Source organism: Erythranthe guttata, chromosome 14 (genome assembly GCF_056151865.1).
Source record: "Erythranthe guttata isolate IM_541 chromosome 14, IM_541, whole genome shotgun sequence".
Lineage (NCBI taxonomy): Eukaryota > Viridiplantae > Streptophyta > Magnoliopsida > Lamiales > Phrymaceae > Erythranthe > Erythranthe guttata.
In genome coordinates this window covers 24,151,208-24,175,070 of record NC_142546.1, presented here as the reverse complement: position 1 = coordinate 24,175,070, position 23,863 = coordinate 24,151,208, and the positions used below count along the sequence as shown (strand labels likewise).

General features: G+C 37.5%; 6 protein-coding genes across 6 annotated transcripts; 4 read left to right on the top strand and 2 right to left on the bottom strand.

Moving 5' to 3' along the window:
* On the top strand, nucleotides 1-3,074 carry LOC105958777 (Class-II DAHP synthetase family protein). Its single transcript, XM_088813774.1, has 5 exons — nucleotides 1-846; nucleotides 1,129-1,406; nucleotides 1,503-1,779; nucleotides 1,876-2,121; nucleotides 2,622-3,074. The coding sequence occupies exons 1-5, from the start codon at nucleotides 304-306 to the stop codon at nucleotides 2,865-2,867; spliced, it is 1,590 nt and encodes a 529-aa protein (XP_088669900.1). The 5' UTR covers nucleotides 1-303; the 3' UTR covers nucleotides 2,868-3,074.
* Nucleotides 3,075-4,710: 1,636 nt separating this feature from the next.
* On the top strand, nucleotides 4,711-10,464 carry LOC105959351 (putative glycosyltransferase). The gene is made up of 16 exons (XM_012983436.2): nucleotides 4,711-5,281; nucleotides 5,519-5,629; nucleotides 5,712-5,767; nucleotides 5,855-5,997; nucleotides 6,365-6,562; nucleotides 6,650-6,849; nucleotides 7,054-7,153; nucleotides 7,241-7,813; nucleotides 8,172-8,294; nucleotides 8,387-8,467; nucleotides 8,560-8,891; nucleotides 8,984-9,235; nucleotides 9,334-9,418; nucleotides 9,541-9,736; nucleotides 9,846-10,011; nucleotides 10,099-10,464. The coding sequence occupies exons 1-16, from the start codon at nucleotides 5,103-5,105 to the stop codon at nucleotides 10,235-10,237; spliced, it is 2,934 nt and encodes a 977-aa protein (XP_012838890.2). The 5' UTR covers nucleotides 4,711-5,102; the 3' UTR covers nucleotides 10,238-10,464.
* A 484-nt stretch (nucleotides 10,465-10,948) lies between these two features.
* Nucleotides 10,949-12,577, top strand: LOC105959349 (14-3-3-like protein B). Its single transcript, XM_012983435.2, has 4 exons — nucleotides 10,949-11,599; nucleotides 11,696-11,818; nucleotides 11,935-12,051; nucleotides 12,148-12,577. The coding sequence occupies exons 1-4, from the start codon at nucleotides 11,108-11,110 to the stop codon at nucleotides 12,211-12,213; spliced, it is 798 nt and encodes a 265-aa protein (XP_012838889.1). The 5' UTR covers nucleotides 10,949-11,107; the 3' UTR covers nucleotides 12,214-12,577.
* Nucleotides 12,578-14,017: 1,440 nt separating this feature from the next.
* Nucleotides 14,018-15,569, bottom strand: LOC105959348 (VQ motif-containing protein). The gene has a single exon (XM_012983434.2). The coding sequence runs from the start codon at nucleotides 15,351-15,353 to the stop codon at nucleotides 14,325-14,327; it is 1,029 nt and encodes a 342-aa protein (XP_012838888.2). The 5' UTR covers nucleotides 15,354-15,569; the 3' UTR covers nucleotides 14,018-14,324.
* Nucleotides 15,570-17,022: 1,453 nt separating this feature from the next.
* On the top strand, nucleotides 17,023-19,408 carry LOC105958776 (alcohol dehydrogenase-like 1). The gene is made up of 7 exons (XM_088812856.1): nucleotides 17,023-17,115; nucleotides 17,200-17,246; nucleotides 17,351-17,679; nucleotides 18,670-18,752; nucleotides 18,916-18,991; nucleotides 19,096-19,160; nucleotides 19,253-19,408. Exons 3-7 carry the CDS (start codon nucleotides 17,502-17,504, stop codon nucleotides 19,391-19,393), a joined length of 543 nt encoding a protein of 180 aa, XP_088668982.1. The 5' UTR covers nucleotides 17,023-17,115; nucleotides 17,200-17,246; nucleotides 17,351-17,501; the 3' UTR covers nucleotides 19,394-19,408.
* A 1,607-nt stretch (nucleotides 19,409-21,015) lies between these two features.
* COX6B (cytochrome C oxidase 6B) lies at nucleotides 21,016-23,763 on the bottom strand. Its single transcript, XM_088812855.1, has 5 exons — nucleotides 23,560-23,763; nucleotides 21,929-22,240; nucleotides 21,750-21,832; nucleotides 21,567-21,648; nucleotides 21,016-21,249 (listed from the first exon to the last, which is right to left on the bottom strand). The coding sequence occupies exons 1-5, from the start codon at nucleotides 23,599-23,601 to the stop codon at nucleotides 21,196-21,198; spliced, it is 573 nt and encodes a 190-aa protein (XP_088668981.1). The 5' UTR covers nucleotides 23,602-23,763; the 3' UTR covers nucleotides 21,016-21,195.
* Between the last annotated feature and the right edge of the window lie 100 nt (nucleotides 23,764-23,863).

Sequence of the window (23,863 nt, the reverse complement as noted above, 5' to 3'; positions counted from 1 at the left end):
ATTAAAACTCGTACTATAAATATCTTTTCAGAATAGAGAAATGTATTTCCATATTTACATCAAAATAAGGTGTGACATAGTTTTCAGTGTTTAAATTGAAAATAAAATAAAATAAAATATTCCCCACCCACCCCTCTACGAAAAAACCCAAATCCAATTTCACGAACACCTATTCCAATTTTCCACCAAACACAAAAAAAGATCTGTTCTATAAAAACCCATCAAATCTCTCTCCTCTCTTTCAGCAGAGGTACAATCTCCATCACAAACCAGAGAGTTAACCCATTGCCCATTTTGCCCCCAATGGCGCTCTCTGCACAGAATTCTCTCCTCACTAACAAATCTTCCCTCATTACCCAAACCCATTCCCCAATCCGGGTCAATCCTTCCTCCCTAACCCTCAGATCCGTAATCAAACCCATTTCCGCCGTCCACTCCGCCGATTCATCCAATTCCAAGACGCCAATCGCCCCCGCCGCCGCCGCATCCACATCCTCCGCCTCCGTCGCCACCGCGGTCGAGACCAACTCCGCTCCGAAGAAATGGGCGGTGGACAGCTGGAAGTCGAAGAAGGCGCTTCAGCTGCCGGAGTACCCGAACAAGGAGGATCTCGATTCGGTCCTGAAAACCCTAGACGATTTCCCTCCGATTGTTTTCGCCGGAGAGGCCCGGAATCTGGAGGAGCGCCTGGGTCAGGCCGCCATGGGTAATGCTTTCCTCCTCCAAGGTGGGGACTGCGCCGAGAGCTTTAAGGAGTTCAATGCCAACAACATCAGGGACACCTTCAGAATTCTCCTCCAGATGGGCGCTGTTCTCATGTTCGGCGGTCAAGTTCCCGTTATAAAGGTGCGATCTTTATCCAGAAACATCGGATCTCGTGTTATTTTCCCCCTTAATTTATTCCCTTTCTGTTCAATAATCGTCGCCGTGATTTTTTTTAACTTATATGTGAAATTTGGACTCTGGGTATTGGTCAATTTCCCATTCATGAGAATAGTAAAAAAAAACGTCGTTATTATTTGTTTTTATCTTCTGTTAAGTATTTTAGGTCATTAGTTATTTTCAATCCCTAATTTGGCAAAAAAGTCATGTCTAATTTTATGTTGCTGAAAAAAAAAAAAAACACAGGTGGGAAGAATGGCAGGCCAGTTTGCAAAGCCCAGATCAGATCCATTCGAGGAGCAAAACGGTGTAAAGTTGCCAAGTTACAGAGGAGACAACATCAATGGAGATGCATTTGATCTGAAATCAAGAACCCCTGACCCACACAGGCTGATCAGAGCTTACTGCCAATCCGCCGCCACTTTGAATCTATTGAGAGCCTTTGCAACCGGTGGTTACGCCGCGATGCAGAGGGTCACTCAGTGGAACTTGGACTTCACCGAGCAAAGCGAGCAGGGCGACCGGTAAAATATTTTTTCGTCAATTTTATTATTGAAAAATATGCTACGTTGTTGTCTGTATATGGTTGTGAAAGATTCTCTACTTGTTGACCACCGCAGTTACCGTGAGCTAGCGAACAGAGTTGACGAGGCTCTAGGGTTTATGCAAGCTGCTGGGCTGACCATGGATCACCCTGTGATGAGAACCACCGATTTCTGGACATCACACGAGTGTTTGCTCTTGCCTTACGAGCAATCACTCACGCGTCTCGATTCAACTTCTGGACTGTACTATGATTGCTCGGCCCATATGGTCTGGGCTGGAGAAAGAACGAGGCAGCTGGACGGGGCCCACGTAGAGTTCTTGAGAGGGATTGCAAACCCCCTTGGTATTAAGGTAGTTATTCGAATTCGAATTGAAGTCCAAATTCGGCGTTTTTATTATGATCAACCGTTGAAAATGAATTGATTTTGTTTCTTGTTTTGATCTCAGGTGAGTGATAAGATGGATCCAAATGAACTAGTGAAGCTGATTGAGATCTTGAACCCTCAGAACAAGCCAGGAAGAATAACTATCATCACAAGAATGGGGGCCGAGAATATGAGAGTGAAGCTTCCTCATTTAATTAGGGCAATTCGTCGGGCGGGTCAAATCGTTACTTGGGTCTCGGATCCTATGCATGGGAACACTATCAAAGCTCCCTGTGGTCTAAAAACTCGCCCCTTCGATTCTATCAGGGTAATTTCCCTTATTATTACTATTCGTAAATCTTTCGTTTTTAATCGAATGCTTACAAGAAAACTTTAACCCTAGAAATCATTTCATACAGTATTAGAAGAGCTAAATTAAGAATCGTTTCCTAATTAAAGTTGGTAGGAAACAAAATGTGGTTAAAGTGGATACACAAAGTTGGTAAAGCCATCAAATCCAATTGAATATGAAATTTTCTCTAATTAGTGGTTGTATGTCTTTATCATCAACTTGAATTCTTGAATTACCCATTGTGGTAGGTGACCACTTGTTTTTCTTCATGAGAGAGAGAGAGAGAGAGAGAGAGAGAGAGAGAGAGAGAGTTTTCATCAAGAAAAACAAGTGCCCACCTACCACAAATATTAGCTTTTGAGACCTAACTTCAAATATGACAAAAATGATTTATTATTTGTTTATCAATAAGCCAGTTGTATTATTATTATTATTGTCATTCACTTATGTAAATACCATGTATGTAATTTAATCAGGCGGAAGTGAGAGCTTTCTTCGATGTGCACGAGCAAGAAGGAAGTCATCCAGGAGGAGTGCATCTCGAGATGACCGGTCAAAACGTGACGGAATGCATCGGAGGGTCAAGAACCGTGACATTCGATGACTTGAGCTCTCGTTACCACACCCACTGTGACCCTAGACTTAACGCCTCACAGTCTCTCGAGCTTGCTTTTATTATTGCCGAACGCCTTAGAAAGAGGAGGCTCGGTTCTCAGCGCTAGTTTTTCTTGATTCAAACTTGTCGAAATTGTGCTGTCGTTGTATTTTTAATTTTTTTTTTTTTTTTAAATTATGATTTTGGAAGTTTTTTTTATTTTAGTTTGAAATTATGTTGTGTACTGTATTATGTGTATACTGAAAGAGAGTGGAAGGTTTGAGACTCTGATGAGAGAGTATTGAGACATGAATAAACTGTATTTCTATCTTAATGTTTTGGTATTGATTTATGACTTCTACTCACTGAGTTTAGCTTAGCTTAATCTTGGTCATATTTCACTTTATATTAGAATTGTTTGGAATACCTCTCACTTTATATTAGAATTATAATTAGGTTTCATTTCCACTTAAAAAAATGCTACTAGTCATAAAAATGTGTTTTAACAAAATCAATTCCAACAAATACTTATTATTTATTTATTTCACCAAAGCACGTTTTCCAAAATGGCTCGTGGCAACAACTTTATATTCGAAACCGTTGTAAGTTACACCAGAGTGGTTGCATACAATACTTTGAAGGTTCGACTTCTCATGTCTAACAAATTACATAAATTATGTTTGAGAATTAGTTTTACCCTAAACATAAACCCTAACATTGTAGTATAATAATTTATTTTTGGGTAAATTACAAACACCCCCTAAGGTATGGTCAAATTACAAAAACCCCCCTCTTGTTTGGATAATTACATCTACCCCCCTCAACTATGATTTTTTCTTAGACCTCCACCTTTATGGTGCCAAATTCAACATAGTCATCTAGATTCCGTGAAATGTGCTCTAGTTTGTACTCGTTTTGTGTAAAAAATACAGTTTCCGATGCACCACAAACTGATATATACAAACTAAAAATCACATATTATGATCATCTTGCTTCATAATGTAGAGTTTGAATGGGATAAAACGGGTACAAAAGTGATAATATTCCATATAATCTCGAAGATTCCACTAAATTTGAGGAGTTGAGGGGGGTGATTGTAATTATCCAAACAAGAGGGGTGTTTTTGTAATTTGACAATACCTCAGGGGGGTGTTTGTAATTTACCCTTTATTTTTTCGTTGTTGGAGTTTTGATAGTCCCTATTTTTTTTTTCAAAGCACTAATTGGAGAAATTTCGCATTGGGGTACTGTGTTTCTAGGGCTGGGACTGGGTTGGTTTTTAACCACCAAACGACCCATTACCGACCATATTTCTAGGCGGATAATCAATTTTTAACCGACCCATTGGATCGGGTCGAAAATTTCAACCAACCCATCTATAATGGGTCGGTTGGTGGTTTCTAATATTACCAAAAGTTGGTTGACCGATAATTATCGTTCATCCAACTATACTATTAAAATTTTATTAAAAATATAAAATAAAGGCCGTATTTTCTTAAGTGGTTATTGAAATTATCAAAATAATTAGTATTCTAAATTTTAAAACAATCAACAAAAGAAAAAAAATAACCTAAATCTTCAACCAGTTTCTTTATGCCCAAGCTTAAACAAAAACCCCATAAAACTTCATTAAATCGCTTGTGCATGTTTGAAATTACTTTGAATTTCCTAATTATATTTTTTCGTTAAATTGTTATTAATTATTTTGAACTGATAAATGATGATCACACCGTGCCATTACGCAAAATTTGGATATTTTTTCTACAAAATTATATTTTTTTTAAGTGAACTAGGTGGCGGGTATAAACCATCAACCGACCCATTCCGTAACCAAATATTCGGTTGCCAACCATCAACCGACCCACAAAGGTTGGGTCGGCAACGGTTTTCAAATTTAAGCAAAAATGGTTTGACGGATGGGTCGATTTTTAGGCTGGTAATCGACCGACCCAACCCAGTCCCAGCCCTATGTGTTTCGACAATTTAGTCAAATTATATATTTCCTCACAAAATGGCAAATGCTATGTATAAAATCTCCTCAAAATCTGATTTTCTAATCAATTTTAATTTCCAAAGATAATTCACAAGTTTTAAAATTTATTTTATTTAAAACAAATAAATTACTAATTCCAAATTACTAATCCCGTTGTATACGAAAAAACGTGATGCGTTACTCGTTGGTGTAATTGACTTTCAGGTCCACGCGCTCTTACCCGCGTCTAAGGAACGAAACTGCAAGAGAGATTCCCCACCCCACCCCACCCCCGCCGAGAAAACGAAAGGGGAAAAGGGAGCGTAAATACTACGCATGATCTAAAATCCGAATTCAATTGTGCTTTGATCTCGAATCAGATTGGTTCTAATGGAGTCCATTTCCGGTAACGGCAGTGGTGATTTCCCACCGGAAACTTCAGCTTCTGTGCTAAAGGATCGCCGGACCGATGCTCTCGGCGACCTCCGCGTACTTCCCGATGAAATCCTCTGTACCATATTGACGAGGCTCACCCCTCGCGATGTCGCCCGCCTCTCTTGCGCAAGCAGGTTTCATTCTCAAATCTCAATTCCATCACAATTTCGTTTGGGGTTTTTCACTTTTATCACTTTTCCAGCTTTTGATTGCTATCAATCATGGATTCTGATGTGAAGGAATGATGGTGTTTGTCCTGAGTATTTCAATTAGCTATCACATCCTCCTTTTTTTTTTTTTTGCAGTAAAAGTATTAAAGCCATGGATATGTGTACATTTTCCTTTAATTTTAGTTGTTGTTTTTCGTGTAGCGTTATGTATATATTATGCAATGAGGAGCCTCTCTGGATGAGCCTATGCCTTAGCATCGTAAATCGCCAGCTCGAGTACAAAGGCTCTTGGAAGAAAACAGCCTTGCATCAGTACGTCTCTTGATTTCTTCCCTCTTGTAAAATTGCTGAAACTTTTCGTCTCATTGCATGTTTTTACCTTGGTCTGTCTCAGACTAGATGTGCTCGACACGTATACTGAAGCTTGCAAAAGAACGTTGCAGTTTGACGGTATTTAATATCAGAATTTTGCTTCTCAAGTTGTAGGATTTTCTCATACTTGTTCCGGCTTTGATTTTTTTTAATCAACTTATGCAGGATTCAATTCGCTGTTTCTCTATAGGAGGTTATACAGATGTTATACGTCGTTGAATGGATTCTCTTTTGACGATGGTAATGTTGAGAGAAGGGAGAACATCTCTTTGGAAGAGTTCCGTAAGGATTATGATGGTCAAAAACCGGTACGTCAGCAATATTTTGGCATTAATTAAATAAGCAAAAATAGTAAAAAGCTAACTATTCGCTGCGCTACCTGAAATTTCTTAATATTGTTCATTAAAAGATATCAAGTGGCTAAAATTTGTCTGGTTGTTACTTTCCACTGTAAGTTCTTTATAAACTGGATGCATATTTTTAGACCCGATTCATGACAGCTGAAAAAATGGAATGTTTTGGGTTTGTTACGTGCTACCCTAAAATAGTAGTTGCGAGTTAGTGATATCACATAATTTCTTGTAGAGAGAGTGCAGCTTTTATGCTGGACTAATTTTCTCTTGTTCACAAACAATAGATTATGTATAACTGACAAGCTATATATTTATTGGACAGGTTTTGATTGATGGGTTGACTGATAAGTGGCCGGCAAGGAAATCATGGACAAGTGAACAGCTCGCATTGAAGTATTCAGATACAAAGTTTAGAATATCACAAAGGAGTTCGAAGAAAGTCAATATGAAGTTTAAGGATTATATTTCTTACATTCAAATCCAACATGACGAAGATCCTCTCTACATTTTCGATGACAAGGTGTGCTGGTTTTCCTAATCTGCTGGTTGTACTAATTGTGGAATATAAATTGGAGTTTCATATAAATCTGAAACTGTATTAATGCAGTTCGCGGAGGCTGCACCAGATTTGTTGAAGGATTACAGTGTACCCTATCTATTTCAAGAAGACTATTTTGATGTACTGGATATCGATCAACGACCGCCTTTTAGATGGCTTATAATTGGACCAGAAAGATCTGGGGCATCGTGGCATGTAGATCCAGGCCTGACTAGTGCATGGAATACACTCCTCTCTGGTCGTAAAAGGTAATACTCAATATTTTTTTTGCTGATAACGGTATACGAGTTATCGTGTGTAGCTATTAATTAGCATATCTTAGTTTACAAGGATCCTTTATCACTACTTTCTTGGTAAATTTAATGTTATCATATACTCCTTTGGTGTAATCTTTTTTTTCTTGTTTGGCTTCATACTATGTGATTCGGATGTAACATGATATGTTTCAATAGGTGGGCATTGTATCCTCCAGGAAGAGTACCTTTAGGAGTGACAGTACATGTAAACGAAGATGACGGTGATGTCAATATCGAAACTCCATCATCTTTGCAGGTATTGCTTTGAAATATCTGCATTTTGTGAGCCTTTTCCTTCTTTTTTTTTCTCCCCATAATTTTTATGTAATTTTTCATCTCTTAGTGGTGGCTGGATTTCTATCCCCTTCTTGCTGACCATGACAAGCCGATAGAGTGTACCCAACTTCCCGGTGAAACAATATATGTTCCAAGTGGGTGGTGGCACTGTGTATTGAATCTGGAGACAACAATTGCTGTCACACAAAATTTTGTCAACTCCAAAAACTTCGAATATGTGTGTTTGGACATGGCTCCTGGTTTCCATCATAAAGGCATCTGCCGCGCTGGATTGCTTGCTCTTGATGATGGTGGATTTGAGCATATTGAAAAGAATTCCTTGTCCCACGAGAATAGTTCAAACTACTCTGACCACACGAGGAAAGAGAAGAGAGTGAGGACATGCCAGTCTGTAGAGAATACAGACAATGGGAATTGTACAGACATGTCTTCATGTGATAGTTTGGGAGATTTGGAATATTCCTATGATGTAAATTTCCTAGCAATGTTTCTGGATAATGAAAGAGACCATTATAGTTCTTTGTGGAGCTCTGGCAACTGCATAGGACAGCGAGAATTTAGAGATTGGTTATGGAAGCTCTGGGTTGGAAGACCAGGAATTAGAGATCTAATATGGAAGGTATTACTTCCTCTCACTCACTTATTCACTATTATATGTTGGAAACTTCTTTTAAATTGAAATAATCTTATGAAGTAAATGTTATAATAGAGTTTAGACTGAGTTCTAATACTTCGAGAGCTATGTTCTGGAGTAATCACAAGGTTTTAACTCCGCTGATTGTAACATATACCCGATTTCAGCCTTATATTTTGTTATGTGCACCACTTACCGTTCATTAAATTTTGTTTAAAGCTGTGACCTTATAGTTCTCTCATGAATGAAATTTCAACGTTTTGTCAGTAACATAATAGACGAGGGTTACTTCTGTTATTGAATCATTGTCTTTCGCGTCTAATTTCATTGCACCATGTCTCAGGGAGCCTGTCTTGCACTCAATGCTGGAAAATGGTATGAACGTGTGAAAGAAATTTGTGCCTTTTATGACTTCCCCTCACCGCCGCAGGACGAAAAACTTCCTGTTGGCACGGGCAGCAATCCTGTAAGTCTCATGCTAAGAATTTTTTTTTTTATTATTTTTTTTTAATTTCAATGGCCAAGAAATTGATTAGATGGATCTATATATTATAACAGGTTTATCTCATGGATGACTGTGTGACAAAAATATTTGTTGAAGGAGGGCTGGAAGCTTCTCTCTATGGTTTAGGCACTGAGGTTATATTTCATTGCCTTAAAGTATAGCAGTTACTTCTGCTTTTTCTTCTTCTTACTGTTATTAATATCTCGAGCCTATTCTACTTTTTCAGCTTGAGTTCCACCATCTACTAAATAACTCTACCTCCTCTTTGAAGAATTACATCCCATCTGTATTGGCAAGTGGCATCCTCGTTTTCGAGAATGGGTCATACAGAGTAATACCGTGGGATGGTAGAGGCATACCGGAGGTAATTGCCAGCAGCAATCTCATAACACCACTACACAAAGAAGTTGACTATCCATTTGGTGTTTGGGGAAAAAAACAATTTGAATATCAAATAGCCGGGACACCATCACATGAATCGGCAAATTGTGGTAAAAGCTCTTCAATGTGGCCGTATATTGTGACAAAAAGATGCAGGGGAAAAATATTTGCTGAACTGTGAGTTTCTATTCTGATGTAGTATAATTTTTATTTGGTCAAAAAACATAGCTATGTTTTGCTGAAAGAAGTTTGCATCATTTATTTTGCAGAAGAGATAACCTTTCATCAAAAGATGCACTCAATTTGGCTTCGTTTTTGGGCGAGCAACTGCATAATCTTCACCTTTTGCCTGTGCCCTCTCCATCTCCCAATCACTCAATTCCAATGGTCATAGGAGATTGTACAGAGTCGTCACAAGGTAATGGGTTTTCAAAAAATACTGACAATCCAGCAGAATCGGAGTTATTTGTCAGAATTCTGAACAGGAGAAGGTGCAATGTTACGAAGCGTTTGTCTGAATGGTATAAATGGTTTTCTATTATCATTATGTAGAGTTATGGATTTACTTAACTTAGCAATAAACTGAATCTATGTGTTTTTTTCCCTCTAATCTTTGCAGGGGCGATCCAATTCCTAGCAAACTGATAGATAAAGTTAATGAATACATCCCTGATGACTTATCCGTATTTTTCGACATTTTTAAGGTGATCCTTTGTTACTTCACAATTAACGTAGTTTTTTCTCCTTTTGTATTTCATTCTCTTAGAAATTATTTATAGATTCGCGTGCTGAATAGCGACACTTTTTTTTTTCTTCTTCTGTGAAGAATGAGACAGAAGTTTGCAGATCTCTCACTTGGATACACTCTGATGTAATGGACGACAATATCTACATGACAGAGAACAATATTTCCGATTCTTGTATGGAAGAAAACATGCGCGTGACAAGACCTGACATCAGCAATGGACAAAAGCATTCGTGGCATCCTAGTCACATCCTTGATTTTAGTGATCTGACATTAGGTGAGTTCTTTTCCTGAAATCTTATACTAGCTTCGCTACACTTGTTTATACCCAACAAGAAACATTAGATTTCAGCCTGACACTGTAAACCGACACTTAATTTCTGCAGGGGAACCCATACTCGACCTAATTCCAATACATCTTGATGTCTTCCGAGGAGATTCTCGTCTCTTGAAACAGTTTCTTGATAGTTACAAAATTCCGTTTTTGAGAAAAGAATCACTGAAAGACGAGGCACAGGGTAATAGATCTGATCAACTCTCCTACCGGATAATGTAAGCTGAATGAAACCTTTTTATTTATTTCATATCAAATGTTCGTTTTGACAAATCAATAATTTGTTGGAATTATCGTATTTTAAGGTGTTACTGTATATTATACGACGAGAACGTCCTAGGAGCGATATTCAGCCTGTGGAAAGAATTAAGGACAGCAACAACATGGGAGGAAGTTGAGGAAAAAGTTTGGGGTGATCTAAACAACTATGCAGGCTTCTCTTGATCACTCTCTTTGTCGATAAACCCATTTGTTATTTAAGAACGTGTCAAATAAATACATTTTTTAGGTCATGTATCAAATGCGCAAGTACGGCTTCAACTATACTTATAATTTTCTTCGTGTTTGTCAATTGTTCATGTCAATTTATTTATCGACTGTACGTGCTACTGAATATTCTTTTGATCGACGAGTTCGATAAATTGTTTGTTCTAACACGAACATGTATTCAATGAATGTGCAATGTATGAGCTATTGCCAGACATACTATTAGTACTCAGAACATCGATCATAACAAATTGAATTGCGTTTTCTGCAACCATAAATTCAGACCAAATCATCCAACCTTAAACTACCAACAACATTATTATTTGACTAACTCAACAATTAAAAAACACATTGCTGTTGTAAATTTAATAAACAATCTAGTAAGAACTAACTAAATAATAAATCACCTATGTATGAGATACAAGTACAAACAGTTTGATTAATTGGTGATTAAAATTTTCATTTTGCTTGGTTAAATTAAAAAAAAAAAAACAAAATTTCAAACTTGCAACCTCTATTTATCTCAAAATAATTTTTATAAAAATAAAAATTCAAAAAATTAATCACCAATAGGAAGTCTTTGGAAGTACCGCATTTCCAGCAAAAAAACAGTTATCAAAATGAAGATGAAGCATAAGAATCTCCTCAATCGCCGCTCTCCCTTTCCTTGTCACTTTCTCTCTCTACCACAAACAGACCACTCTCTCTCTCCCCCTTCTTATTTTTTTCTCCAGTTTATAGTTTCCACCGATTCCCACATTCCCCTCCTCCCACATTGCTTTCGTCTTTTGTTCCAGAGAAATCCATTACTTCAAATTTCATTTCACCATGGCGGCGGAGGCGGCGACGGCTCGCGAGGAGAACGTGTACATGGCCAAGCTGGCGGAGCAGGCGGAGCGCTACGAGGAAATGGTTGAGTTCATGGAGAAGGTCTCCGCCTCTCTGCCGGAAAACGACGAGCTGACGGTGGAGGAAAGGAACCTCCTCTCCGTGGCATACAAAAACGTGATCGGAGCGCGGCGGGCGTCGTGGAGGATCATATCCTCCATCGAGCAGAAGGAGGAGTCGAGGGGGAACGAGGACCACGTCGCCACCATCAAGGGTTACAGATCCAAAATCGAGTCTGAGCTCGCCGGAATCTGCGACGGCATCCTCAAGCTCCTCGACACCCGCCTCATCCCCGCCGCTTCCGCCGGCGATTCCAAGGTCTTCTACCTCAAAATGAAGGGCGACTACCACAGGTACTTGGCCGAGTTCAAAACCGGCGCCGAGAGAAAAGAGGCCGCCGAAAGCACCCTCACCGCCTACAAGGCCGCTCAGGTTTCCCCCTCTTTCTTTACTCCTTTGCCCCTCTCTCTGTCCATTTTCCCCCCTTCTTCGTAGATCACGTGCAATTAAATTGTTATTATTATGCAGGATATTGCAAATGCAGAACTCGCCCCAACGCACCCGATCCGACTCGGATTGGCACTCAATTTCTCTGTCTTCTACTACGAGATTTTGAACTCTCCAGACCGTGCTTGTAACCTTGCCAAACAGGTTATTATTTTTTGACATTGTTTTCATTGCTAGCGATTTTTCGAATAAATCCAATTTCATCTAAATTTTGCTATTACGAACGAATTAAAATTGTTGATCAACTGTTGTGTGGGTAGGCCTTTGATGAAGCAATAGCAGAGTTGGATACGCTGGGCGAGGAGTCGTACAAAGATAGCACCTTGATTATGCAACTTCTTCGTGACAACCTCACTCTCTGGACCTCCGACATGCAGGTATAAATACATACATATATACGTACGTATACACATACATATATATAAGCTAGTCGAAATCGACTAAATTGTATGTGGATTTATTACTGACCGCAGGACGACGGAGCTGATGAAATCAAAGAAGCTGCCAAACCCGAGGAAGGGCAACAATCAGGAAACTAATATCTATATTGGAGGCTTTTCTTGCACAATTTTTTTTTTTTTCTGTTCAATTTTCCTCTTTTACATGCGCTTTCGAGTTTATCTAGGAGTTGTTATTTATCGTTACCGAGTTATGATCCACATAAATCCTTTTTCACAAAGACCGTAATTTAATGATCCGAATTTACAAATTCTAAATATTTTTGCGGTATATCTCAGTTGTCGCTTCTGCAGTAGGGCAATTTCTACTATTTCAAATAAAACATCGATTATCCCTTCATAGCTTCCTCCGGCAAATAGTGAAAAATGCAGTTTCTTCTTGTACTTTTCATTCCATTTTGCGATTGAAGATGAATAAAATAACAAGTTGTTTCTCGGATGGAAATCGGTGTACGATAGTGAAAGCATAGCTACAATTCATCGCAACTGAATACGAATTTATACAAGGAAACGATATGAAAAGTTCTAAAATAGGGTAGGTTACATTTCCTGCAAATAAGAATGTCAATTTACGACAAGATGTCACGATGACAGGAGCAATGATACGAGGAAAGCTCGTAGCGTCCCAAAAGCCATCACAAATGAATATGTTGCATTAGAGAAATGTCGAGTTGAAAACATATACGCACAACTCGCCCTGTTATTTAAGATTCATTACCATAATAACACTACTCAACTAACAACACAATGCAGGAAAAAAATCGCACCAAATCAAAAAATAAACGAACATTAAATCAATTCTTCGAAGAAGATGAAGAAAAAAAAAAGGGCCAAAAAGAACCAACTCTTCTGGATAAGTAGAGATAAGCATTTAACCATGATGTTTTAGCACCGCCAAAATTGAGAACTAAGTCGGTTACGGTACTACTTTGTTTCTATGTCCGAACATCTTTACGAAAAGATAACGGAATCAATGAACATCATCAGTTCATGCAAAGCAAAAACCAGTTCACTTTCCAAAATAGGTTAACGAGAGCCACGTGTATGATTACACTGAAAGCCACACCAAACTAGTCTAATTAAGAATTGTCGTCTTTTTTAATGACATTTGGTGCCCATGCGCTACGGTAAAACCGTAAAATGACCAAGATGTAAGCGGACTCCCCCCCCCCCCCCCCCCCCCCCCACTCATTATGACAAGTAATGATATCCCAAATCGTTTCATTATTTTTTTTTTGATTTATTTAAGGTACGAACCAGGATTTCAATAATCATGTCTCGCAGGAGTTTACCTACATGAACGCCTTTGAATTCCTTGTTCACTTTACGGAATTACTAGAATTTAAGCAATTAACATGCATGCAGACTTAAGTGGCGTTTATGCAATTTCAAGAGTTCTAATTATTTTATCTAAAATCCTAAAATTAACCTCTCGTAAAATCCATAGACACCATTCAACTAGAAACCGAAAGCTACAATCCATCGATACAAAACAACCCTCCAATTGAAAAGAAATCCTAGTCAATGTTGGATTGTAAACTGAATTCCACTTCTTAAAGACATATAAGCTAGCGTTACAAAGAAAAAACACTACTTATACGACCACATCAACCTTAACTGCATTCCGCGATTTACTCGAGGGTTTCTTATATTTCTACTAAATTCCAAACTACGTTTATTCGGTTCTGAAAAAGCACGATTTTTATGATTTCCTCTTCGGCTTAATCATCAAATTCAAGACATATCTTCTTCTTGATTATCCAAATCCAATAGGAAGGGTCCAAAATCTTTAGTTTCAGACCATAAAGAATAAACGGAGTAAATTAAAATAAAATTAAATACCCGAAAACAATGTAATAAAAAAAAAAAAAAAAATCGGAGTAAATTGTTCAAAAGTCGAAAAGATTAACGAATATGTGAAATAGGGAAGAAGCAAAATAAAGTTTTTACTTCACTATCTTCACCATTCATGTACAGAAGAAACACTAATTAACCAGCTTAACCTACATCTCCTGTTCCACTATAATAAACTGGCCATTTTTTTCAGTATAATTTCCCAAAAACCATGTACATGTGCAAAAATTACAGTCTTGCCACTATAATAAGAATCTGAATAATAAATATGAAATCGAAAAAAGTACTGTAGATGAAACCCTAGGCAGACTTACCTTTCCGATGATTGGTGAAATTCCTTACATACCCTTCCACCTAGGGCTTGTAACAGGCGGTGTCGGCGATAGGGGTAGCTGGGGCATCCCAAATTGGCCGGTCGGCGAGAACAGAAAACTGGGCGAATTCATGCCGTAAGGTGACCTTGGCGACGGAATGCAACCAAATGGCAGCGGCGACAGCGGCAGCGGCGGAAATGAGGCGGAAGAAGGCGGGGGATGGTGGTGCTGTGGGGCGAAAAATGGAGGCTGCGGAGGTGGTAGGGTTACGCCGTTGCCCTGCCTCGGAGCAGAAGATGAAGCGGCGGAGTTCTGGAGGTAGCGCATGTAGGCTGAAATTGGAGACTCCGGCGGCGTCATCGACGAGAAGGGAGGCCGTTGACCGAACTCGTTCTGCGGCATCAGAGAATCGGGGCGGTGGCCGGTCGGCGGGACGGCGTTCCACAGAGGCGACGGTGAGGGGGAGGAGCTCTGCAGGAACCGCATGTAGGCAGAGATCGGGGACTCCGCCGCAGGGTGCACGGATGGAAGCGGCGGAAGAGGCGTAAACGCCTGCCCCTGCGCCGCCGGCGGGCCCCTTTGACCGACGTCATTTTGGGGGCGAGGAAGCTGCTGGTTCAGCTGAGGTGGCCGGTTGGTAATCTGGGCAAGGGGAGGGGGTCGAATCCTCTGCAGCCGGGAGCTGGGTGGTCTGGGGTGTGTAACAGGCGGAGGAGGCGGCGGCGGCGTCGGAAAACGCTCGTGAGCAGGGGAGCCCGTGAGCTTCTGAACGACGTCGCGGAAATCGTTCTTGTTGATGTTGTAGACTGGTGGCTGCTGCGATTGGGGCTGCCCTAGACCCGGATTGAGCGGATTCGGGTCGGAAGAAGAAGCCGCGGCGGCGGCGGCGGTGGTGGGAAGAGGGAGAGGCTTCCGGATGGGCTTAGCGATTTTGTGGGAATTCTTGTTGACCTGTTTGATAAACATATCTCTATTGTTACTCGATGCTGCAGCAGAAGATGAAGAAATTGAATTATTATTAGTAGACTCATCATTGCCCAACCCTTTATCCATCTTCACCCATACACAACTCTCTCTCTCTCTCTCTCTACAAATTTTCTTCCTTTCTCTCTCTACAGACGAGTTTGTGGTTATCCACTACTCTTTCTCTCTCTAATATATTCACACACACACGTATATATACAAAAAAACATAAAAAAAAGAAAAAAAAAGGAAAAGGACAAAGATAGAAGGTACACTACACACCTCCGGCTCCAGATGCAAGCGGTCTTTGACGAATTTGGGATTTAGGTTTTTGCATCTCCTTTTCGAACTGCTGTTGTACATCCTGCTTCGTATGTGGTACCTTCGGAGGACCAATCACTCATCACTACAGCAGTAGATTTTAATCGTAAATTATTTGAAAAAGTATATTCTGTTGTATTGGTATATATATATTTGTATCTATGGTCAGTGATGATTGTACTGTACTGATTTAATTACTTATGAATATATTTATTTAACGAATATTAATTAATTGTCCTATAAAATTAAATGATTGGAAGAAAAATATCTCAAGCTTAGTATCATGTTTTGGAAATTCGTTTAATTGTTAAAATTAGTCAAGATGGAACTAAATCTCAACAAATTCATTGCATTTTGACCTCGACCAATCTTATTTATATAATTGTTTTAACAAATTTATTTTGAGTTAAACCAAAATCTGATTTGTATTGAGTCACATAAAACAAAATATCTAAAAATCTCATTGTCTATTATTTACTATTCTTTGTGTATATATTTTAATATAAAACAATAGAAAGTTGAGAAATGAGGGGGCATTGCCCCCTTTAGCTCTGTGCTGGCTTCGTCACTAAATATCGCTAATATTAATGGAATATTAAAAAAATGAAATATAAAAATAGTTTTAATTTAGGGTAAATTCCATTTTCTCCCTTTTACTTTGGCCTTGATATCACTTTACCCCTTTATATTCTCAATTGTATCGATTTGCCCCCTTGTACTTTGGCTCGATATCACTTTACCCCTTCTACTCTCAATTGCATCGATTTAACCCCTATACTTGAAAAATTGTATTAATGTAGTCCTCGCCGTTAGTATTCACACATTTGACCTTTACACCAGTTAATCTAAGTTTGAAAATTACAAAAAATCACCCTATCTCACTTTAAATAATTATTAAAAAAAAATCCGTTATTGAGCCTTTACCGGATTCATATTCCGTTATTGGGTCTAAATCCATTATTGAGCCTAAGAGGGTCCGCATTCCGTTATGGGGCCTATTTTTTAATCCATATATTATATTATTGGGCCTAATATATTCAAATTTTCATTTAGTGGGCCTGTTTGGGTCTATATTAAAGCCATTGTTGGGCCTAAATTGGGCCAATATCACGTTATTGAACCTATTTTTAAATCCATATATTTTGTTATTAGGCTTGTCGGCGCCTATATATTCGGATCTTCAGTTATTGGGCTTGAATGGGCCTATATTTAAATTCCGCTGTTGGGCCTATTTTTAAATCGATATATTCTTTTATTAATTGATACGAATCAATGCCATTTGATAAACAATAGAAAGTGATAGATAGTTCCAATCCAATGGGACCAAAATATTAGACATTTTGTGCTGTCATTAATATTTAAATCAGATCTCAAATCGATAAGATTAAAAAAGTAGACGAAAAAGTATTTTTATATGTAATAATTGCTCTCTGAAATTCAGGTTCTGCCACCCGAGCCTGGAGAGGTTCGGATAAAGATTCTTTGCACATCCCTCTGTCATACTGACGTCACCTGGTGGAAATTAAAAGCCGTACGTTTATTAATTAAAAGTTGAACAACACGACGTCGTATTCCATAACAATCTTTCTCTGACATTCCTTTTTGTTTTCTGCAGGGGCCTATTGATTTCTTTCCTAGAATTTTTGGCCACGAAGCAGCCGGGTAAATTACATATTTATACATTCTTCTCCGATCGAATATCTGTATATATATAAAATATATTTAATTTATCAAAAATAAAACATATTTATCGAATTAATATATAGTATTGTGGAGAGTGTGGGGGAAAACGTGGAGGAAGTGAAAGCAGGGGATCTGGTTCTGCCGGTGTTCCAGAGGAACTGTGGGGAATGCAAGGACTGTAATTCGAAGAGGGGGAATGTTTGCTCCAAATTCGCCGTGGAATATTTCGGGGGAATGCCCAGGTACGGCGGCGCCACCAGATTTCTCGACGGCGATGGATCTCCGATACACCACTTCCTCTCCGTTTCGAGCTTCTCTCAGTACACGGTGGTTGACGTCACCCACGTTGTCAAGATCGGCCCTCATATTCCCATCGAAAAAGCTTGCTTGCTGAGCTGTGGAGTTACCACCGGTAATTAATTAATTATTTATTTGGCGGTGTAGTTTATTTGTCAAAATACAGTGCGGGAGATTTTAATTGAAACTAAAAATATTTGTTGTTAGGCTTCGGATAATAGTATGGTAAATTACGAAAACCTCCCTGAAGTTAGACTAAATTACAAAAAAAATCCTCATCTATTCGTAATTATCAAAAACCCTTCGATGTTTGTTTTCGTTTTATATCAACCCGTGATTTTTGACGTGATCTTTTTGCTTTTATAAAATATTTCCAAAAAAATGCCGACTTTACCCCTAGAGCATACTCTTAAATGTAGGTGGTCTTCGTATACCTTCTACAATAACTTCTTTATACATCATGCTGCAGCACCAATAGACTTCCTCGATTATACACGCAATTTTTTAATCAGTGTTATATCAACATATTTCAGGGAATATTTTCTATAATAAAAAAGATTACGTAAACAATCACACTTTAAGAGGGTCGGTGTAAGCCGAAAACAGAGATCAGTGGTAATTATGGATATGTAGTGGTATTTGTAATTTAACCTAAGTTTAGGGAGGTTTTGTAATTTACCCATAATAATATATCTGATGAACTATTTACAAATTAAAATTCTGGATTTCAATAATTTATTTAAAAAAAGATAAGGTCCCTATGAATTTATCTATTTGGGAGCAAAAAGAAAAGTTGAATTTTGAGGTGTCCATTTTATATGAAATATTAATTGTAGGTGGGGTGTGGAGTTGTTAATCTTTTTTTCAATTGTGACAGAAAGTTACTAACTTTTGTATTTGCTCAAATGACTTATCTGAATAGTTGGTGCCACTGAAGATTATTCATTTAAAAATTGAACTATTTTTTATGACAAATTAAAATTATAATCTAATTACTCTAATTTTATTATGAGGAACAAATTAGGCATAAGAAAAATTATTTTAGGATGAGTGTGTATTTATTTATTTATTTATTAATTTATTCGTTACACGTGGCAAACTGTAGGTATCGGTGCAGCGTGCAAGGTTGCTGAGGTAGAACAAGGTTCCACCGTAGCAATTTTTGGGCTGGGATCTGTTGGACTGGCGGTAGTAATTATTATTATTTTGTTTTTTTAAATAATAAATATATTCTGATAATATAATATATTCTTGAAGTTGTGTGGGCGCATAAAATCAGAATCAAATCAAAAAAAAAAAAAATCTATATCTCAATTTTATTGGAATTTTGATTTATGACAATTTTTTACAGGTAGCAGAAGGAGCAAGATTGCAAGGAGCTTCAAGAATTATTGGTGTTGATATTTGTCCAGATAAATTCGAATTAGGTGACGTCACCTCATTTTAAAATAAACCCAAAAATCATAAAATAATAATAAATTACATTTCACCTATTAAAATAATTAAATTTTTTTTTTTTAATTCACTGTAGGGCAAAAATTTGGAGTTACGGACTTCATTAATCCAACTTCATGCACAGAAAACTCAGTTTCTGAGGTTGTTGGTCTTTAAACATTTATTAAATATATATATAAATAAATAAATAAATAAACAAAAAATGTTAAATATTATTTTTAATTTATTATCAGGTTATACGTGATATGACTGATGGGGGTGCGGATTACTGCTTTGAGTGCATTGGTTTAGCATCACTAATGAAAGAGGCCTTTAATAGTTCTAGACAGGTGTCATCAATTTCATTAATCATATTAAACATTTTCCACGTATGAAATTTATTATTTATTTGATTTGATTTTATTATTTTGGTGGTAAATATATAGGGTTGTGGAAAGACAATAATACTTGGGGTGGAGATGCATGGCACACCCTTGAGCATCAACAGCTTTGAACTTGTCAGGGGCAAAAGTGTCTTTGGCTGCTTATTTGGTGGTTTCAAACCAAAATCTGATATTCCAATCCTAGTCCAAAAATATCTTCACCATGTACTTCACTTTTTCAATAAAAATTATATATATATATATATATATATATATATGTATAAATTTGGTGGTATAATTTGTTTGACAGGAGCTGAATTTGGATGAGTTCATAACACATGAAGTTGGATTTGAAGAAATCAACAGAGCATTTGATTTGCTGCAAGAGGGGAAGAATCTGAGGTGCATTATTTGGATGGATCATTAGATAATTTCCTATTTAATTACAACTATGTATTTTTCTTTAATAAATAAATGAATTACAACCATGTAACGCTATATATATTAATTAAATCTTTGTTGCAAGCAGTATAATATAAAATTTGAAGCTAAGTGAAAAATAAAAAATGAAAAAAAAAGAATTCTAAATGTAAAACATGAAATTTGGATCATAGGCAGGAGAACCGCACGTGGGGTCTTGCTCCAAATACCGAACAACACAATGGCTATGTAAAGCATGCCCACAAATACTGAGACTCGATATCTGAGTTCCAAAAGTGGGACCCTTGGAACAAATCGAACAAACCTTCATAAGCCTCGTACCCTCTTCGGTATTCGCCACTCTAGTTCTAGTCATTCTCCTAAGGAAATCCGTAAAATTTGAATATTGCATATTCTTATGCTGCATGTTATGTTTGAATCGCATCAAGTGCAAGTATAGAGGGACCATCCTTTTTGACCAAATTGCCCTTTTCCCTCGTATCATCGATCGACTCCCCGTCTTGTTGAACAATGCAAACATCGAGATCGACAGCTATAGCCATGACATTTAGTTCGGACACTTGAGATTGAACGAAATTGAGAGCATCTTCACATACCCGATCAGAAAGTTGAAGCCTTGCATGTTGAACACCATAGGAAATTTTTCCGAGTTAATAATTTCGTCCTCATCAAATGTCTTTTATTCTTCCTAACGATAAAATTAGTTCTAATCTCGCAGATTATGTTTTTCTTTCCAGGAAATAAGATGCATTCGTCTATATTTGCAAGCATATCATCACCCTTTCGCAGCCGGTAACTGTATTCGTATCCCACTCTACCAGCACCATCCATCGATCCATCAATCTATCAATCAGAAGGTACGTGTGTGTTTTTCTTCTTTTGTATGGGGAGAGAGAGAGAGAGAGAGAGAGAGAGGGGCAGACGTGACTTTTAGATATTTGATTATGTATATGTGGGATTTCATAATGGGACTTTTGTAAACCCAGGAGATTTAATTAACCTAATTGTACTAGTCCTGCAGTGTCAACAGGCTAGAAGAATTTTAATAAAAGTTTAATTGCTGGATACGTGTCCTGATCCAATTGGTCAGATGGTTTAATGACTTGGATTTACGATTGAATAAATATATTTATAAATAAATAAATTTGAAAAAAAAAATTAAGGAAAAATACTCACGTATGAAGAAGCCAGAGTTTAGAACATAAGACATCAAATCAATAAGGACGAAATTGTTGCCACCGCATTACAGTTCGGGCTTTAAGTTCTTCAGAAGAACACGACCCATAATTTTTTATTTCTCAGCATGCTTACAAGAAAAATTCTATAAATGGAGTATGATTCGAAAACGATGAAACCTCCTCTGAGGAATTCAGTTACAGAGGACCTGGAAAAGTACCATTTTCCCTTTGCTCGTTCCATTTATCGACCTGCGGTCAAGTATAAACCATGATTAGCCTTTTCATCGCCCTAAGTCATGAAACTACTGATTTTTTATTTATTTATTTTTATTATAAAATGCATTCTACGCCAAAGAGTTAAGAATTCTTCGATTGCTCCCAATCATACTTCCTATTTCAGCATCGGCCCTCCTTTTATTTTACTTTATTTAACCTGATTTTCATATGTTCTTTTCGTTTATTAATTTATCAGGAGAAGTGGGAAGAATAAAGCAGGTCAGAATGTAAAATGCTAACAATATATAAATAATTATAAGCAGCATCATGTTTAGTGTATGACAACATACCCATTCACCAGGGCAAAGGGAGCGATAGTATTTAGCAAATTTGTCACACTCGGGCGCTTCATCACCTTTAGCAGCAACACACCTGAGAAAATAAAAAAACATACTGATATAAATCATAATGTTTCAAGAATATATCAAGATTAGATCAAGAAAGAAAGGTAGCAAACAAGTTTAGTTAACTACCGATGATACTCAATGTATCGGGTGAAGCAATGTCTGGTTTGGTTAGTAGTTGGGAAACGGAAATCTGCTGGTGCTGTCTCAATCTGCAAAATTGGAATTATGAAAGAAGTATTGTAAGTATAAAACAAAGAAAAAAAAAACACAACACAACAAAAGATATTGTGATTAGCAACCTAAACCTTAATCTCAGGCGTCTCTTCAGCTTCTTGATTTTCGGATTCTTCGGGGGTTTCATTGCTTTCTTCACTGGCTTCTTCAGCAGGACTGGATTCCTTGATTTCATTGATTTCTTCAATTGGAGCTTTGTTGTCCTCTTCACTATCAACAACAGTTGTGCTTTCCTCGGTTTTCTCGACAACTTCTTCAGTAGCTGCAGTAGCTGCAGCATCTACTGAGGGCTTGACCTCATCTACTGAGGGTTCGACCTCAGGCTCTTCGACGGGTTTTGCAGCCATTTCTGGTTTCTGTTCTTTCTCTTCCAGTAAATAATGCTGTGCACACCAAGGAATTAGATACAGTATGCCATACGAAACGTAAGCTCTAACAACGAACAGAAAACTCACACGTGCAAAAATTAAAAAAAATTAAGGGAACACTTTTCGTTTCTTATTATTCCATCTGTCATAAATAACAATCAGTATAAAGTGAAAATGGTGTTAATGTTCAAAACTCAAACATATTTTGCTTGTACGAGTGTAGGAATAAAATAAGGGGTGCTTTTAAAGGGACCGACCCCCTTTAGACTACGAAGTCTGAACAATTGGTGAACATAACACCTTTGAACTTCATGTCTGAAAACCCTTATATCGGGAGAATCAAATAGGTGATTAAAAAAAAAAAAAAAAAAGGTAGCTTCGTTTACCAAATGGGCATCAGGGTTTTGTAATATAGAAATAGTTCAGCGAATTTGTGGGTACAACCAGATGCAGCTTTTAAATTGCGAAGTTTAATTGTCAAAAAAGGACCCCAATTAATACAGTTATATATTTCTTAGATACACATTTTTCTTTCCCTGAAAATAAAATAATTAGTAGAGAAATCTGAACGCGCTTCATTGTGATATCTGATAAATAGCATGCAACGGTAGGAACGGCGCAAAACCAGAACTCCATACCAAGCTCAAAAAATGGATTAGAAACACAAATTAAAGTTTATTAAGTTGCATTTCCTAAAAAACACGAGTAACATTTATTTCTTTTACACAATATAATATGACGACATTGAAATAGCCCCCCAAAGAAATCACAAATACTGACAGTGTTAAGATATTTCAAACGGTGAAGAAACCCAATAAACAAAGTTCAGTTTAACGAAAAACAGAAAGTAAGCACTCCAACTATATAATCGAGAGATTCACTAGCAAACCATCAAAATTCAATCCTCCTACTTCATAATTTTCAAATATCAGATTCATATAGGTTAATGTCAAAATTCTCCATCAAACCTACAATTAGGTTTTGATCCGATCATAAATAAATCATCAATCCAATGGCTACAATCCTCTGTAACAGAAATTCTCACAAGGAAAGGCATAAAATATTTTTTCATTGTGGATCTAAATATGATACTTATGACAAAGAACCTATAATTCAGCCCACCTCATCCAACCCTTCCCCGACAAACAAAAATTCCCGGACAAATTCAAATCTAGGATGTCGACAAATTAATCGTCTGTACCAAGATCTGACAAACATAATATAATTTCAAAAAATGAAAAAAAAAACCATTAAAAACGATAGAATTAACAAGAGAAAATTAAACAATAACGACAAGAGCTGAATTAATTCGTAAATCCATGAATAAAAAGTACCTCAGCTAGGGTTGGGAGATTGGTGGCTTCAACCTCGGCCATTGAAGGAGGAAACTGGTGACGGCTGTGGAGATTCTAGAGAGTAATCAGCTACCCAAGTGTAGAGAGAGAGAGAGATGAGAGAGAGAGTCGAGAGGAGAGAGAAAGGACTATCAATAAACTTTTTGGGCCCAAAACGAATGTAAAGGGGCCTTAGTGGATTGGACTCCGCAAGTTATGTGAGGCCTAAAATTTCTACTATAATAATAAGTAATAACATTTGGTATTTTAATTATAGTAATTTATTTATATTTCATATTTCTTC